At 51.0% G+C, this 16,660-nt stretch overlaps 1 protein-coding gene across 5 annotated transcripts in view; it reads right to left on the bottom strand.

Annotated features, from left to right (window-relative positions):
• SHMT1 (serine hydroxymethyltransferase 1) overlaps nt 1-16,660 on the bottom strand; it is a 39,481-nt gene that overhangs the window by 8,129 nt on the left and 14,692 nt on the right. For all 5 annotated transcript variants that reach the window (XM_047833581.1, XM_047833582.1, XM_047833578.1 and 2 more), the window contains exons 2-8: nt 13,789-13,903; nt 12,088-12,233; nt 8,791-8,906; nt 8,267-8,427; nt 4,028-4,109; nt 2,960-3,172; nt 580-696 (exon numbers count right to left, since the gene is read on the bottom strand). In XM_047833581.1, the coding sequence (XP_047689537.1) occupies nt 580-696; nt 2,960-3,172; nt 4,028-4,109; nt 8,267-8,427; nt 8,791-8,906; nt 12,088-12,233; nt 13,789-13,884 (931 nt within the window). In that variant the 5' untranslated portion in view covers nt 13,885-13,903. The remainder of the gene's footprint in view (nt 1-579; nt 697-2,959; nt 3,173-4,027; nt 4,110-8,266; nt 8,428-8,790; nt 8,907-12,087; nt 12,234-13,788; nt 13,904-16,660) is intronic.

The following is a 16,660-nucleotide window of genomic DNA, read 5'->3' as shown; positions in this document are numbered from 1 at the left end:
TTTTTTTAATTTTTTTTTAACGTTTATTTATTTTTGAGGCAGAGAGAGACAGAGCATGAACAGGGGAGGGTCAGAAAGAGAGAGGGAGACACAGAATCCGAAACAGGCTCCAGGCTCTGAGCTGTCAGCACAGAGCCTGACACGGGGCTCGAACTCACGGACCGCGAGATCATGACCGGAGCCGAAATCGGACGCCCAACCGACCAAGCCACCCAGGGGCCCCTCCCCGTTATTTCTTAAAGCGGGCCGCACCCACTGTACAGAAGCTCACCCAACACGGTTCTGCCTACGGGTGGCCGTACGTGTGGAGTGGTCATCGCTCGCTCCCCTTGTCCCTGACTGACACCCGTCGCCAGTTTCCCTTTTCTCGCTCATTAGCATCTCCTGGACAGAGATGTTCTAGTTTCTCCCTGATGTGCAAGTCCTGGTACACACTTTTGGTGGACAGGTGAGGTGGGAACTAGGGGCCACGGAAGAGCAAAGTTAGGAGGACCCCTAGCTTGCGTGGGGCTGCCATGGATGAGGGCGCAGCCCCAGGTGCCATCCAAGGGCTCCGGGTGGGGTTTGGTGGCATTTTACCAGCAATGGCGTGGTTGTGGGGACCTCCCTGCAGGCCCGGGAACACGGCAGAGTTGATGAGCGACTCCAGGTTGTACAGCGTCTCTTTGCCGGTCTTGGGATCCACGCTGCGCACTCCTGGATGAAGAAAAACAACACAATGGGAACGTGAGACGGGCTGTCCCCTCTGTCTTCTCCCTACCCGGACTCAAACCCAGAGTGCGCTAAGCACAAGCCTGGCCTCGAGTGCTGGATGGTACAGAGCAGAGGGGCCCCTTGCTTCCGGAGCGGGGGCAGACCACCCTCTGTACATGAAATCAAAGGACAGAAATTTCCCTCCACAAAGGGGCGCCAGGCTGGCTCAGCCAGTACAGCATACTGCTCTTGATCTAAGGGTCCTGAGTTCAAGCCCCATGTTGGGCGTGGAGCTTACTTACTTAAAAAAAAAGAAAAAAAGAACTGTTAAGGATAGAACGCCCATCATTCCTCTGGCATCTGGGTGACTCAGTCGGTTAAGTGTCTGACTTAGCTCAAGTCACGATCTCACAGCTCATGAGTTCTAGCCCCGCGTCCGTCTCTGTGCTGACAGCTCAGAGCCTGGAGCCTGCTTCTGAGTCTGTGTCTCCCTCTTTCTCTGCCCCTCCCCGGCTCGTACTCTGTTTCTCAGTCTCTCAAAAATAAACATTAAAAAAAAAATACAATTAAAAAAAGAAAAAAGGAAATTTCCCTACACTGAGATCGTAATGAAGAATGTGCCTTGGGCGTATTTCCTCAAGTGTCCAAGAGAGCAGTCTTCCGAGACGACTATGCTGAAGGACAGAAGACTCGTTTATATAATGATATATATTATATGATAATGGCTCTAATGAGGAATAGAATTCCTTTCTGAAACAAAGTTAATCATCAGTTGTAGGAACTACTGTCTCTACAGAGCTGCTTGTGAGCCAGGAACCGTGCGAGGCACTTTACATTAAGGTTAATTCATGTGCTCCTCCCAAAGGTAGTCTGAAGGGACGGGTGCTATTATTAGGATCCCCTCTCTGGAGGTGAGGAAACGAGGCACAGAGAGGCCGCACAAGTAGCCCGGGATCACAGAGGGCGTCCGTGGCAGATTCAGGAGTTGCTCAAGGTGCAGCAAATCACATCAGTGCTCAGTGGGAAGAAAGGAACAGTTTCTAGGCAGGTGGGATTGGCCACCTGCCTTGAACCGTGGGTACAACCGAAGAAGGTCCTGAGACAGCAGGACCTGAGAACGCTAGCGGGCATATGGGTGTGTCCAGTCCTGGCCAGGGGGCTAGGCAAGGAGGCCGCAGGGGAGAGAGACCCAGTCACCCAGGGGCTGGTTTCTCTGCAGGTGCGTGAGGATCCGGTCTCATCATGGGCCAGATGATCTGATCACAGATCTGGTTTTCCCAAGCGCGGGGATCGCCAAATAAAAGGAGTGCTTACATGTGGGTTGGAGGCAGTCAACAGAAATTCCTCACTAAAAGGACTAAAGTGGTAACTATGGTTTATACATCAGTGTCTCGTGCTTTGATTACTGTGAGTCCTTCTCTGGCATAGGCGTCCTGGACCACAGCGAGGTCACCAGAATAACGCTGCACCACGAGGCCTTCTGGTAGCCCCTGGCCAGCCTCGCACATCTTGTTTTTGCTATGGTGCCTGCCCCTTGTGGGCAAGACTAGTCGACCCACGGCACAATACCTTTTCTCCTTTTCCAGGACCCAGATGCCCAAGGAACGAAGCAAGAGCCGTGCTCAGGGCTTCTTTCCAGATCTTTTCTGCAGACTGATCGCCCCCTCCTTAAGTAGTTTTGTTTGTTTGTTTGTTTAAGTTGATTTATTTTGAGAGAGAGAGAGGTGGGGACGGACAGGAAGAGAAAGGGGGAGAGAGAGAATCCCAAGCAGGCTCTATGCGGTTAGCGCAGAGCCCAACGTGGGTGGGGCTCGATCTCACAAACTGTGGGATCGTGACCCAAGCTGGAACCAAGAGTCAGACGCTTGACCGACTGAGCCACCCAGGCGCCCCCTAACTAGCTCTTTTTTTTTTTTTTTAATTTTTTTTTTTTTCAACATTTATTTATTTTTTTGGGACAGAGAGAGACAGAGCATGAACGGGGGAGGGGCAGAGAGAGAGGGAGACACAGAATCGGAAACAGGCTCCAGGCCCTGAGCCATCAGCCCAGAGCCCGACGCGGGGCTCGAACTCACGGACCGCGAGACTGTGACCTGGCTGAAGTCGGACGCTTAACCGACTGCGCCACCCAGGCGCCCCCTAACTAGCTCTTTAAGGGACCCTTCAAGGGACCCTGGGTTTTCCTAGCTTCCTGAACTGAGCGTGCACCCCAGAGGAGAAAGGCCAACGCCAGCAGCCCGCCAGTACCCCACGCCCCGGAGCACACCTCTCCTGTAGAAGATCATGCCGGCGCGGCAGCCTCGCAGGGTTTTGTGGGTGGTGGTGGACACCACGTGGCAGTGCTCAAAGGGGGAAGGCACCACACCGGCAGCCACCAGCCCGCTGATGTGCGCCATGTCGGCCATGAGATAGGCCCCGTTGTCGTCTGCGATCCTCCTCAGTCGAGCGTAATCCAGGTTTCGGGAGTAGCAGCTGGTCCCTGAGACGGCAAAGGTGACAAAGTCGAGTCAGATACCCACGGCCAGCTGAGAGTCTCCTGGAGCGCAAGCCTGCACATGGGCCTCGCGATGGGCATATTCAAAAGCTTAGAGATTTCTTCCTCCAAAACCCCCAAGAACGGAAATGAAAAACACCCTCAAAAAACATCCTTGTGGGGGTGCCTGGGTGGCCACATCGGTTAAGAATCTGACTCCGGCCCAGGTCACGATCTCACGGTCCGTGGGTTCGAGCCCCGCGTCTGTCTCGGTGCTGACAGCTCCGAGCCTGGAGCCTGTTTCAGATTCTGTGTCTCCCTCTCTGTCTGCCCCTCCCCTGCTCACACTCTGTCTCTGTCTCAAAAATAAATAAACATTAACAAAAAAATAAAAACAAAAAACATCCTTATGTGCCGAAGGCAACCACTCTGACCTGCCTCTTCAGGTCACGTGCCTCTTCACGGTGGTTGGGGTGGCCCCTAACTATTATTATTTCCTCCATCAGTTAGTCAGGGATTCACATTTCTAACGTTTTTATTTATTTAAGTAATGTCTACAACCCAACACGGGGCTCGAACTCACGACCCTGAGATCATGAGCCACGTACTCTAACTGAGCTAGCCAAGTGCTCCAGGAGTTAACATTTCTGGATGCTTCTCTGACAACAGCCTTAGATCTTTTGCCACCTAGTACTAAAGGTGGCAAAACAGATATTTGTCCCGAAAGAAGAGAATATACTTAGACCCAAGAAGCCCGGCTATTCAAGGCAGAGACAGCGAGCTGGGGAACATCGCATCTTCATTTTGTAATAGGCAAGGGGGCTGCTACGAATACGGTGCCTTTACCCCCCAGCTCATCACCTGCAATAATCAGCTTCGGGTGGAAGAGGCGGGCATTTTCCTCCAGTTGGTCATAGTTGATGTAGCCAGTGTCTGGGTTCACCTGTGGAATGTCACGGAGACAGCAGGCTCGGGCTGCATCCACCACACCGCGCCTGTCCTCCCACCGGGACTCGTGCCAACTATCAAGGGTAAGATGACTTCCTCCACCTGCCCAAAGCTGTTCGCTCCACTCCACCATGGACACAGGAAAGACGTCCCAGAGCGTGACTTGAGGGCAAGGTGGGGTACCGGTGTATGTGGCCTGTGCTCGTGGCGTGGACAACCAGGTATCGCCTATGGAGGCAGGATGCCCTGAGGGGTCCCGAGAGGAAAAGTGAGCCCCCGCCTCGGGGTTCTTCCAGGAATGAAAAAGAAGGAACCAAAACGCCACTGCAGAGTGAAACAGGAGCCACAAACATGCACCGCACAGGGCAGGTGCTAAGACACTGTTACCTTCGGGAATGAGACGAGATGCTGCTAACACCTCTTCTAGTCCCAGGTACACAGAGGCAAGAGGAAGAAATAAGGACACAAGGATTAGGAGACGTACAAAGCTGACATTACTCACAGACATGATGACCGCCTATCTGGGAGATCCAAGCCTCTAGGGGAAAGCTATTAGAATTAGTAATTGAATTTCGCAAGGTCACTGGATGTGGGGTCAAAAACCAAAAACCAGTTCTATTCGTCCAAATAAGCAGCAAAACATCGGAAAGGAAATTTTAATAAGAATAATATTATATTAAGGGCGCCTGGGTGGCTCAGTCGGTTAAGCGTCCGACTTCAGCTCAGCTCATAATCTCGCAGTCTGTGAGTTCGAATCCCGCATCGGGCTCTGTGCTGACAGCTCGGAGCCTGGAGCCTGCTTTGGATTCTGTGTCTCCTTCTCTCTGCCCCTCCCCTGTTCATGCTCTGTCTCTCAAAATTAAGTAAATGTAAAAAAAAAAAAAAAATTTTTAAATAATATCACATTAGTTTCAAAACCCATAAAATATCTAGCAAAAGGTATACCAGACCTCCATGCAAAACGTTACCGAAAGAAATTTTAAAACACAACAAATTACACCGATTAGGGCAGCACGAGCTTGTGGAAGGACAGTGTAACAGAACAGAAGGAGGCCAGAAACAGGGGTCAATCCGATCCATGACAACAGCAACATTGCGGGGAAAGAATGGTCTTCCGGTAAGCGGCGCTAGGTCAGCCGGAAAAAAGAGTGTTATCTGACCCCCACCCTACGGTCCCCCACAGAAATCAATTTGAGATAAACCATGGGCCCATCTGGATGTGAAACATAGAACTTTTTTTTTATATTTATTTTTGAGAGCAAGTCGGAGAGGGGCGGAGAGAGGGGGGCAGAGGATCCAAAACAGGCTCTGTGCCGACAGCAGGGAGCCCGATGTGGAGCTCGAACTCACGGACGGGATGGCGAGATCGAGACCCGAATCGAAGTCGGTTGCTCAACCGACTGAGCCACCCGGGCGCCCTGCTTGGCGACACAGTTCTTAGTAAATTCGGTGTCTTAAAGTTGTGTTACATCATTTGTGCCAAGGGGAAAGTACAAGTCAAAAGGAAAGATTTTAGGGGAGGGGGCATGGGAGCTCTCTGGGGAGGAGGTGGTAAGAGAAGCCTTGGGTTCTGCACCCCTACCCCGTGGGGGGAGAGACTCGGGGGTGGCGGCCGCCCTTTCCAAAGGAAAAGAGCGCTTCCAATTCCAACAGGATTACAGCAAGTTGTGTGCAGCTGAGACATCCTCTGGACAGGCGGGCTGAAGGTTTTGTTTCAAATGGAATGAACCGGTTCTATCTGTCACCTGAACTTGGCAAAGAAACTGTTACCTTGATGAAAATCAACAGCCAACCCACAGTTTAAAAAAAAAAAAAAAAAAAAAAAGGACATAATTCTAAAAAAAATTTTAAAAGAGAATTACCCCCCCAAAGTGTGTTGCTATTCTCCCTTCCACGTTTTCCTCTTTGAACTTGCAGGATTTTTTAACAAGGTTTTTCTCTTTTTTTTTAAGTGTTTATTTTTGAGACAGAGAGAGAGAGAGCGCTCACTTGAATACACATGCTAGCAGGAGGGAGGGGCAGAGAGAGAGAGAGAGAGAGAGAGAGAATCCCAAACTATCAAAACACAGCTTGATGTGGGACCAGATGCTTAACTGACTGAGCCACCCAGGCACCCTAGAACATTTTTCTCTTTTTAATTTTTTTAATGTTTATTCATTTTTTGAGACACAGAGCGTAAGTGGGGGGGAGGGGGAGAGAGAGAGAGGAGACACAGAGAGGGGCTCAAACTTATGAACCGCGAGATCATGACCTGAGCCAAAGTTGGACATTTAACGACTGAGCCACCCAGGTGCTCCAGGTTTTCCTCTTTTTTTAAAAACCCTAATCATTCCAACTCTTCAGCTCGGGTCATGATCTCACAGTTCGTGGCTTCGTGCCGTACATCGGACTCTGTGCTGACAATGAGGAGCCTGCTTGGGATTCATTCATTCATTCATTCTCTCTCTCTCTCTCTCCCCCTTTCTCTCTGCCCTTCCCACGTCTGCACCCTCTTCCTTTCAAAATAAATAAATAGACTTAAAAAAACCCAAAAAACCCTAAACATTCGACAATAAAACAGCTCCAGGGAGAATTCACAGGCATTTGTAAGAAACTTCTGAGGGGCCAGAGAGGTGCAAAGGGACAGGAAGGAAGCTTAGGACGTTTGGAGAGGGGAATGGTCACAGAGGAGAGAGGAGGTGACAGAAGGTTCAAGGTGCTGTTTCCCCCTGGAGAGATGAAATGCCTAGGCCCGTGTGAGGCGGCTGCCAGAGGGTGAGAGAGAGCCCCAGGGTGAGGGAGAGAGCCCCATGGCGAGGGCAGGGCTGGGAAAGGCTGGGCAGGGAGGCAGCCTGGTGGGGAGGGGAGGGGCGTGGCAGCTGCTGCTGGAGCCCAGTCAGCTCTGTGTCCTCCACCCTGCACAGGGCCGGTGCCCACAGCTGGCCAGGCTCCTAGGCCCCTCCTCTCTACACCCCTGCAGGCCCACCAACCAGGGGAGCCTCTACCCTCCACCCACAGAGGGGGCTACAGCCTGCACGGTGTGTGTCAAAGATGCGGAGACGGGGGTGCTGAGCCCGCTAACACCCAGAAGAGCCTCTTGGGTAATGGAGGACATTACGCTAAAGAGTCAGGCTGCCTAAGGCCGCATATGAGACCAGAACACCAGCCCGGGGTTCCGCTCCGCCACCGCTCTTTCCGTACAGAGAAACTGTAGAAACTGGCTTTTGAGTTCCATGCGCAAAGGCGGAGCACTGTCTTCCTCCTGTCACGTTTCAAAATCCACCTTCAAGGGGTTGTCTACTGTTGGCCAATGAGGACACCCCTGGTGCGAAACACCTCAGCTTTCCATGAAAACAAGCAGACCGTCACCTGCACCCCAAAAGCACCCGTGTGACGACTAGGACTGAGCCAAAGGCTAACACACGGCAAACAGTCAAGGGCAAGCAACAGAGACCGCGAAACGCCAAGATGAAACACTGGCTTGACTTCCACGCGTCTGACACTCAGCCGAGCATAACGAGGCACCACGACCTTCGCTCGCCGTGGGACACGTGAACCCGCCTGGAGCGGCCCGCTGGGCAGGGGACGCCACGAGGAATTGGCTCCGGGACAGGAGGAAGAGTCACCACGTGCACAGATCACCCCACAGGCACGCGTGCTGGTTACTGCTTTCCTCCCCATCACCGACCGTGAGCCCACGAGCGTGCCATGCACCGTTCGACCAAACCATTTATAATGACAAGGGCCCCCCTCGAATACACACCAGTCCCATGCGGGGCACGTGGCTCGTGCAGGCTGTGGCTAGCTGACAGGTGTGTGAGGGGCGGCAGGGTGCACAGGCCCCCTGTTCCAGGATAGCCACCGTCCTGGGCTGGGGCGCGGGGGGGGGTGCTGCCCCGGGAGTTCCGAGCAGGGCTGTCCCCGGGGGCCCTGGCTGCAGCTGGGCCTTCTCTTCAGCCGCCTCCCTGACCCGTGTCCCTGTGCTTCAGCTGCCCCCTGAATGCCTGAGGAGTCGCTGGGGCTGTGGGGGCGGGGAGGGGGGTGACAGCAAAAGGTGGGGACTTCCTTTAGCGCCTGACGAACAGACTACCTGTTCCTACAGGTGCAGCCAAACACTGGAGGCTTTCTGAGCCAAAGGACAGCAGAGCTAATGGAGAGAGACCCCCCTCTTACCTTATAGGGCATAGATTCAAAAAAGATGGACGTAGCAGAGATTTTCTTCTTGTCTGTCATGAACCCGTGGGTCAGGTGGCCCCCGTCGGGCAGGTCCAGGCCCATGATGCGCCCGTGGGGTTCCACCAGCGCGGTGTACACAGCGAAGTTTGCCGGGGAGCCTGGAACACGAGACCAGACGCGGTATGGTGACTTCTGCCCACGAGGCCCCAAGCAGGACCCCAGAGCTTGGCCACCAGGCAGGCCATCAACCAGGAGTGGACAGAACAGGCCTGGCCACCAGTGTGCACCCCCCACAGCGCCACGGAGGGTCCCCTGCAGCAAACGCCCCGAGAATAAGGGACAGGTGTTCAGGAAGGGTGAGTCAGGTGGACGCCAAGGTTGAAGGAGAGAGAGAGATGCGCCGACCCGGGAGGGCTTATCCTGTTTTTTTACTTGTTTGTGGGCAGAGTTCTTGTTAAGACTCCTTTGGGTGAAAGGCGGCCCTGGGAGACTGGCAGGCAGGGGTCTGCCCAGGCAATTACCTGAGTAGGGCTGGACATTGACCCCCCAGCATTGGGGGTCCAGATCATAGACCTGTAGCGCCCGCTTCTGACAGAGGATCTCCAGCTCATCGATGAACTCGGTCCCGCCATAATACCTGCGGGAGAGAGCAGACTTAGGCCCCCCCTCCGGCCCCCAACCTCTGTGCACAGTACAGAGGCCAAAGACGCTTCAGGCTGGGACAGAAGAATAAAAGCAGAGAAGCAGTAAGAGAACATACCCCGAGCCCCCATACCACTCATCGCCTCTCCGTGCCAAGCTGGCTGTGTGACTGAGCAAGCATCACCTCATCTAGAAGGAAATTCCTTGGTTTTTTTTGATGTTTATTTATTTTTGAGAGTGGGGGAGGGGCAGAGAGAGGGAGACAGAGGACCCAGAGTGGAGTCTGCACCGATAGCAGAGAGCCCAAGGCGGGGCTCGAACTCACGAACTGCGAGACCGTGACCTGAACCGAAGTCGGATGCTCAATCCAGGTGCCCCTAGAAGGAAATTCTGACGCAGGCTACGTGGATGAATCTTGAGGACATTACCCTTATGCTAAGTGAAATAAGCCAGTTACAACTGTATGCTTTCCCTTATAGAAGGTTCCAAGAGGAGTCAGCGTCCTAGCGACAGAAATGTGGAAAGGGGGTTTCTAAGGGCTGGGGGGGGGAGGGGGGTGTGGAATATTTTTTGTTTTTGCAGTTCTAATAAAATTATACTTGTTTCATAATTACATATGAAAATTTACCACATATTTTTTTATCTGTATATTAATCATAATAACTCAGTAGACCATTTGTAACACTTCTACCTGACAGTCACAGAAACCTTAAAAATTTTTAATATGTATACTAATTTCATCACAGTAAAGGACATATAACAGAATTTAAATCTGAACCATTTTTAAGCACACAGTTTACTGGTGTTTAAGTACTTCACACGGCTAGGTATATTCCCGTTCTGTGTAACAGATCTCTAGAACTTTCTCATCTTGCAAAACCGAAACTCTACACCCAACGAGCAGCAACGCCCCTCCCCCCTCCCCCGCAGCTGCTAGTAACCATCATTCCCTTTTCTCTGTGATCTTGACAACTCTGGATACCTCACAGTGGCAGCATGTAGTATCTATATTTTTATTTTTTAGACAGAGAGGGAGAGCATGCAAGCAAGTGGGGGTGGGGAGGAGACAGGGGCAGAGAGAGAGAGAATCTCAAGCAGGCTTCACACTCAGTGCAGAGCCCGATGCAGGGCTGGATCCCACGACCCTGAGATCACGACCTGAGCTCAAATCAAGAGTCGGATACTCCACTGACTGAGCCACGCAGGTGGCCCATGTATCTGTATATATATTTTTTTAACATTTATTTTTGAGACAGAAAGAGAGACCACGAACACGGGAGGGTCAGAGAAAGAGGGAGACACAGAATCTGAAACAGGCTCCAGGCTCTGAGCTGTCAGCACAGAGCCCGACGCGGGGCTCGAACCCACGGACCGCGAGCTCATGACCTGAGCCGAAGTCGGCTGCTTAACCGACGGAGCCACCCAGGTGCCCCGCATGTATCTGTATTTTTAAGACTTTCATTTAGCACAATGTTCTCCTGGTTCATCTTTGTTGTCACATATGACAGGATTTTCTTCTTCTTTAAGGCTGAAGAGGACATTTTATTATATGGATATGCCACATTTTGCTTATCCATTCATCCATCCCCCGGCACTTGGGATGCTCCCCCCTCTTGGCTATTGTGAATGATGCTGTGATGAACAAGTCTTGAAACAGAAAGGGGCTTTGCTGAATAATCTGGAAGGTCCCTTCCAGCCCCACGTTCTCTGCTTTGTCACCAAAGAAGGGTGCGGTCTCCCCAAGCTTGAGGGACAGCAGGCCATGCTTGGGGAAGCATTAAGGACCTTCAGGAATGTCAGGGCTGCAAAGGGACTTGGCAATTAACCATCTTCCAGGGGAGCAGCCATGAGGATGGCGTTCAAGGTCATGGTGAGGCTCGGGCGCCCCTCCTGCCTTGCCTCAGACAGATGAGCCACACGCATCCCAGATCTGGAGCGTGCAAACCTCATTGTGCCCTTTACCACGGGCCTTGGTGCAGCCTCCTTCACCTACCCAAGTCCATCTCCTGATCTGGAGGAGGGGTGAGAGTGCGGACTTTGCAGTCAGGCTGCAGGAAACACGAACACGCACGTGGCCGTGCTCAGCCCAATGCCTAGAACACAGCACTGCATTTCACCCTCAGTTACGAGGCAACTGCTATCTTACTAACCGCCGAGAATTTTCAATTAAACGATGGCTTGCCATCAATCAGTTTCATCCTAGTTTCAGAGATGTGAAAATGTGAAAAAGTGAGTGCTCAGGGTTGATGAAACCCAGCAAGTACTCTGGTTAATGTCAGAGCTGTTCCCAGATGCTGTCCCCAGCTCCGCATGGAAATTCAGCTCTCGGGGCAGGGGATTCAGAAGCCTGATCTGGGCCTGGGATCTAAGCTGTGTTCTTCATGTTGTTCTGTCTAATCTCCCGTTTGGTCTTTCCTCATCTAGCGGCCCCACCCTGAGTCACCTCGATGGCATAAACTCAAGTGTGGTCAAAAAGGGGTTATTGAGGGGCACCTGGGTGGCTCAGTCAGTTCAGCACCTGACTCTTGGTTTCGGCTCAGGTCATGATCTCACGGTTTGTGGTTTCGAGCCCCATGTTGGGCTCTGTGCTAACAGCACAGAGCCTGCTTGGAACTCTCTGTCTCCCTCTCTCTCTCTCTCTCCGTCTCTCCCTTGCTCATGTGGTGAGCTCTCTCTCTCTCACGCAAAATAAATAAACTTTAAAAAAACCAAAAATGAATATAACTTCCTGTGGTTCTCAGATCACAGCGCAGGTAAATCCAACATTCCATGCAGCGACGACAGGTTGAGTTGTCACTTCCAGGTCACTCCCGGTACAGATTTAATTACTCACAGAGCAGCAACCTTCCACAGTACCACTCAGGGCACTGACCTTTTTTTCTAGAGGCTCGACAGTGGCCCAGCAGCTCCAGACTCCTTATGGACTGGCCTGTTATTCTAGAAAGCCCCCACAGGGACTGGTAAAGGACCCTGAGTATAGCTAGCTGTCCTAAGAATATCAGCACTAGAACATGCTGGGAATCGCAAACGAGTTACGACAGGACCAGTGCGGAATAGAAATCCCCACAGTTGAGTGCTTTGCTGTTTTCTGACATGTCCACATTGTTTGGACTCTGTTCGGACTCAGGAGCCCACGGCACTGTGTCAGAAGCAGGCCTTCGGTGACATTCACATACCTCTGCCCTGGGTACCCTTCAGAGTACTTGTTATTTAAGCAAGAGCCCAGAGCCTCCAGAACTGCTCGGCTGGCGAAATTCTCTGAGGCGATCAGCTCCAGCCCAACCCTCTGCCGGTTACTCTCCTTCTTGATGATGTCGTAAACCTGAGGAGATCAGAAGAGACAGTGAAAGTCTGGACATTTCAGGTTAGCATTTTGCTCTGATCAAAGCAATAGCCTATTAACGCGAAGACGCACTATTAAAGATTCGCATTTTACCCCCGAAAGTGGACCATAAACCCTAACAACTCGACTGAGGAGACTCCCATAGAACTTAAAGAATAGAGAGATCTTCCTCAGATTGTAGCGTTCAGGAAGGAATTACTAGAAGACAATGGATGAAGGGAAACAAAATTGAGAGAAAATGATCTTTTTTTTTTTTTTAAATAACTTTTTAAATGTTTATTTATTTTTGAGAAAGAGACAGCGTGCAAGCCGGGGAGGGGCAGAGAGAGAGGGAGACCCAGAATCGGAAGCAGGCTCCAGGCTCTGAGCTGTCAGCCCAGAGCCCGACGCGGGGCTCGAACTCACGGACCTCGAGATCACGACCTGAGCAGGAGTCGGAGGCTTAACCGACTCAGCCACCCAGGCGCCCCAGAAAATGATCTTTAAAATAAGTATCCCGGGGCACCTGGGGGGCTCAGTTGGTTAAGTGGCTGACTCTGGCTCAGGTCTTGATCTCGTGGTTCATGAGTTCAAGCCCCGCCTCGGGCTCTGCACCAAGAGTGTGAAGCCCACTTGAGATTCTCTCTCTCTCCTTCTCTCTGTCCCTCCCCCAGTTGCGCGCGTGTGCTCTCTCTCTCTCTCTCAAAATACATAAATAAAACGTAAAAAAAACAAGTCTCCCACCTTAAAAATCAATAAATAAGTACCCCACCGATTTTTAATTTTACACTATCTCATTATTTTTATCCCTATGTTTCACCAAGTTTCTCCCTCCCTGAACTATAGTCCTTGCTCTCCTTCCTTAAAATAAAAGTTGCTTTGGTAAACCCACATGGACAGAAAGGAGACCACTGGTGGCCGAGGGTTGGGGAGTTTGGGGGGAGGGGGCACGAGGGTGACTGCTCATGGGGTCGAGGTTTCTCTTTGGGGGGATAAAAGTGGTCTAAAATTGGCTGTGAACGTACTAAAAATCACTGACGTGTGTGCTTTCACTGGGTGACTTGTATGGGAAGTGAATGATCTCTTGAGTATAAAGCTGTTAAAAAAACACACACACAAAAGATGCTTCTCGGTGTCTACATATACTCCTCTGGCCTGGAAGGAAAGGGCCAAATCTCAACGACCCCTCCCAGGCCCCTTTCCTCCAGGGCAGCCAGCACAGTGCTCTGCACTCTGCAGAAACTCAGAAATCTCCAAATTTACCCACAGGGGAGGACTCTTAGCCACTTTCTCAGCCACTGCCTCTAAATCTAGCATTCTTCTACTAATGGCAAAGCTGTCCCGAATAAGGTTTCTTTAGGGGTAGAGCTGGAGAATTAAACAAGAGCCTCGGCTTATTTGTTTAAACAAGTTTAAAGGTTTATTTATTTAAGTAATCTCTACCCTCAACACGGGGCTCGAACTCATGACCCCGAGATCAAGAGTCGCATGCTCTTCCTGCTGAGCCAGCCCGGTGCCCACCTCCGCTTTCAGAGCATCAGTGAAGACATCTCACCTCGGTGTCGCAGTCTTTGAGGGGCTGTGCCAGCATCTTCTCATGCGAGGACCACAGGTCAGCATCCTTGTGAGCCCCGTTGACTTGAGTTGTCATTGCACCGGTTCAAGGTTGCCTAAAAATGGAAACGCTGCCGGCATTAAACTCAGTCAAAGCTCACGGCAACCTGTGGGTTCTCCCGAGTTGCCGATGTCCTGACATCTCTATGGCCTTTCCCTCAGAACTGCTTGGCAAACATGAAGACGACATCCTATTGCAAAACCACTGTGCGGTTCCTTTCTGAACTGTGGACATCAGTTTCTTAGCCCGTGAGCAGAGAGAACTCCCCGCCCTCCGGGATGAGGCCTGATCCAGCCTAGAGAGAGTCCAGGACCCTCTTCAAAACTAAACTTTTCCTGGTTACAGGGTATCTCCCCACCTAAAGTAGGTGCCTTGAAGGCAAGAAGGGTTAACCTTTTTTTTTTTTTTTATTCTCCACCCAGAACTCAGCACAGCCATACAAGAAGGAAGATTTGCCAAATGCCTGAACAAATGAATTGCTGACTTTGGGGTTTTTCTTCCCATTTTTCAAGTAATGAAAATGAGGCTTAGAAAAGGATTTCAGCCCAGGGCTACACAGCAGGTTGGCCATGAAGGACGGACTCAAAACCCCCAAACATACATTCTAAGTACCCCACAGAGTTCCTACAGCAGCTATGAGTTGAGGCACATGCTTGCTTAAATATAAACCCTCCTGTAAAAACTACAGGTCATATTTGCACGTCTGAAAAATCAGCAGAAAAATGGCATCCCATTAAAATATAGATGACCAGGGGGCACCTGGGTGGCTCAGTCAGTTAAGCATCTGACTTTTGCTTTCAGCTAAGGTCACGATCTCACGGTTTGTGAGTTTGAGTCCCGCAATGGGTTCTGTGCTGACAGTGCGGAGCCTGCTTGGGATTCTCTCTCCTTCTCTCTCTACCCTTCCCTCACGTATACTCTCTCTCTCTGAAAGATAAATAAATAGGGGCGCCTGGGTGGCTCAGTCGGTTAAGTGTCTGACCTCAACTCAGGCCATGATCTCGCAGTTCCTAGGTTCAAGCCCCACGTCGGCTCGGTGCTGACAGCTCAGAGCCTGGGACCTGCTTTGGATTCTGTGTCTCCCTCTCTCTCTCTCCCTCCCTCCCCCACTCACACTCAGTCTCTCTCAAAAATAAACATTAAAAAAAAGTTAAAAAAAATAAACTTAAAAAAATATATATATATGAATGACTGGAAAATGCAAGTTTCTTAACCTATGTTTCTGCAAAGAACGAGAATTTGTGAGCAGTAGGATATCCTCCAGTATTAAAGTGTAAATATTCACAGGAACTAAGCTCCCTTAATCAATAGTTGGCGGCTTTTCAGCACTTTGCCATTCATTTGGTAAGTTTTGATTTCAGTTCATTCATTTGCCAAGTATTTCTCGAGGACCTTCCCTGTGGCAACCAGGGTACTTGGTACTGGGCCTGCCTCCGTGGGGCTCCCCTTGTGGGGAAGCCCAGCAGCGGACAAGACGGGTGCAGCTGGATAGAACAAGGAAAATGGCACGGAGGACAAGGCTGACCGCTGGGTCAGGGACCTATTGGTGGAGATAAATCTAGAAGACGTCTAGATGGGGAAAGCCAGTCAGGAGGAGACAGGCCGTTTCCTGAGAGTACTGTGAAATAATAAGAAATAGATAATTAATCTCTGCTCCTAAAACCCTTGTGATGGGGGGCGGGGCGGTGGATGAGTGCCTTTGTCCTACTTAGGTGACTCTGGGTGGGCTCCTGACGGGTCACCAGAAAGACCAAGCCATGAGCAGAAGCTTGGAATTTTCCATCCCACTCCCCATTCTCCAGAGAGGGGAGAGTTGCTAGAAAGTGAGCTAGTAATTGATCAGGCAGAGGTGAGGAAGCCTCGGTGAAAATTCCAAAAGTATGGGGCCCAAGGAGCTTCCACGCTGGTGAACACATCCACGTACCCGGAGGATGGTGCACCCCCAACTCTAGGGGGACAGAAGTTCTTGCACTTGGGACCTTCCTAGACCTTACCCTAAGTATCTCTTCATCTGGCTGTTTATCTGTTTCCTGCCTTTATGGTGTTTTTTATTATAGAATGAACTGGTAAAGGTAAGCAAATGTTTCCGAATTTTGTGAGCTTAGCAAATGACTGAATCCAAGGAGGGTGGTTCACAGGAACCTCCAATGTGTAGCCAAATCACACAGAAGTTGTGGGTAACCTGGAGACCTTCTACATCTGTGATTGGGGGGCAGTCTTCTGGGACTGAGCCCTTAACCTGTGGGGTCTGCACTAACTCCAATTAGCATCAGAATTGAATTGAACTGTAGGACACCCCCCCCCCCCCCCCCCGCCGGTGTCACAAAATTGCTGATGTGTGGAAAACCCATGCATCTGGTGTCAGGAGGGTGGTAGCAGGGGGAGAGGGAAGGGGGCATGTAGCAGAAGAGTGTAGTTTTCCTATGCAAGCTCACACACGCTCTCATTTGCTAGACAAACATTCCCGCTAAATAAAACAGTAGTCCCAAATCACAGGGATCGTCCCTAACCTCCGGTAGAGCCAGCAAGAAGAAACTACCAGTAATTGTTAACCAGGAAATTCCTAACTGGGCTTTCAAATCAGTCATTATTTTAACCCAAGCACCAGGGGATTAGAAATAAGCCACGTGAAGGGATGGTTTAGGGCACCGTGTCCAGGGAGGGCTTCTCCGTGCTGATCCCCGCACTCAAGCACGGCCAGCAACCCAAGACCCTCTGCATCGGGTCAACACACACGCCCTTGGCAGGTGGTAAACCCACCAAAAACAGCACAAGAGTCAAAATAGGCCCTCTGGTTCTAGAATCTGGAAGA

Source organism: Prionailurus viverrinus, chromosome E1 (assembly GCF_022837055.1).
Source record: "Prionailurus viverrinus isolate Anna chromosome E1, UM_Priviv_1.0, whole genome shotgun sequence".
NCBI lineage: Eukaryota > Metazoa > Chordata > Mammalia > Carnivora > Felidae > Prionailurus > Prionailurus viverrinus.
The sequence above is the reverse complement of the archived record's forward strand: the minus strand, read 5'-3'. Positions and strand labels throughout refer to the sequence as shown.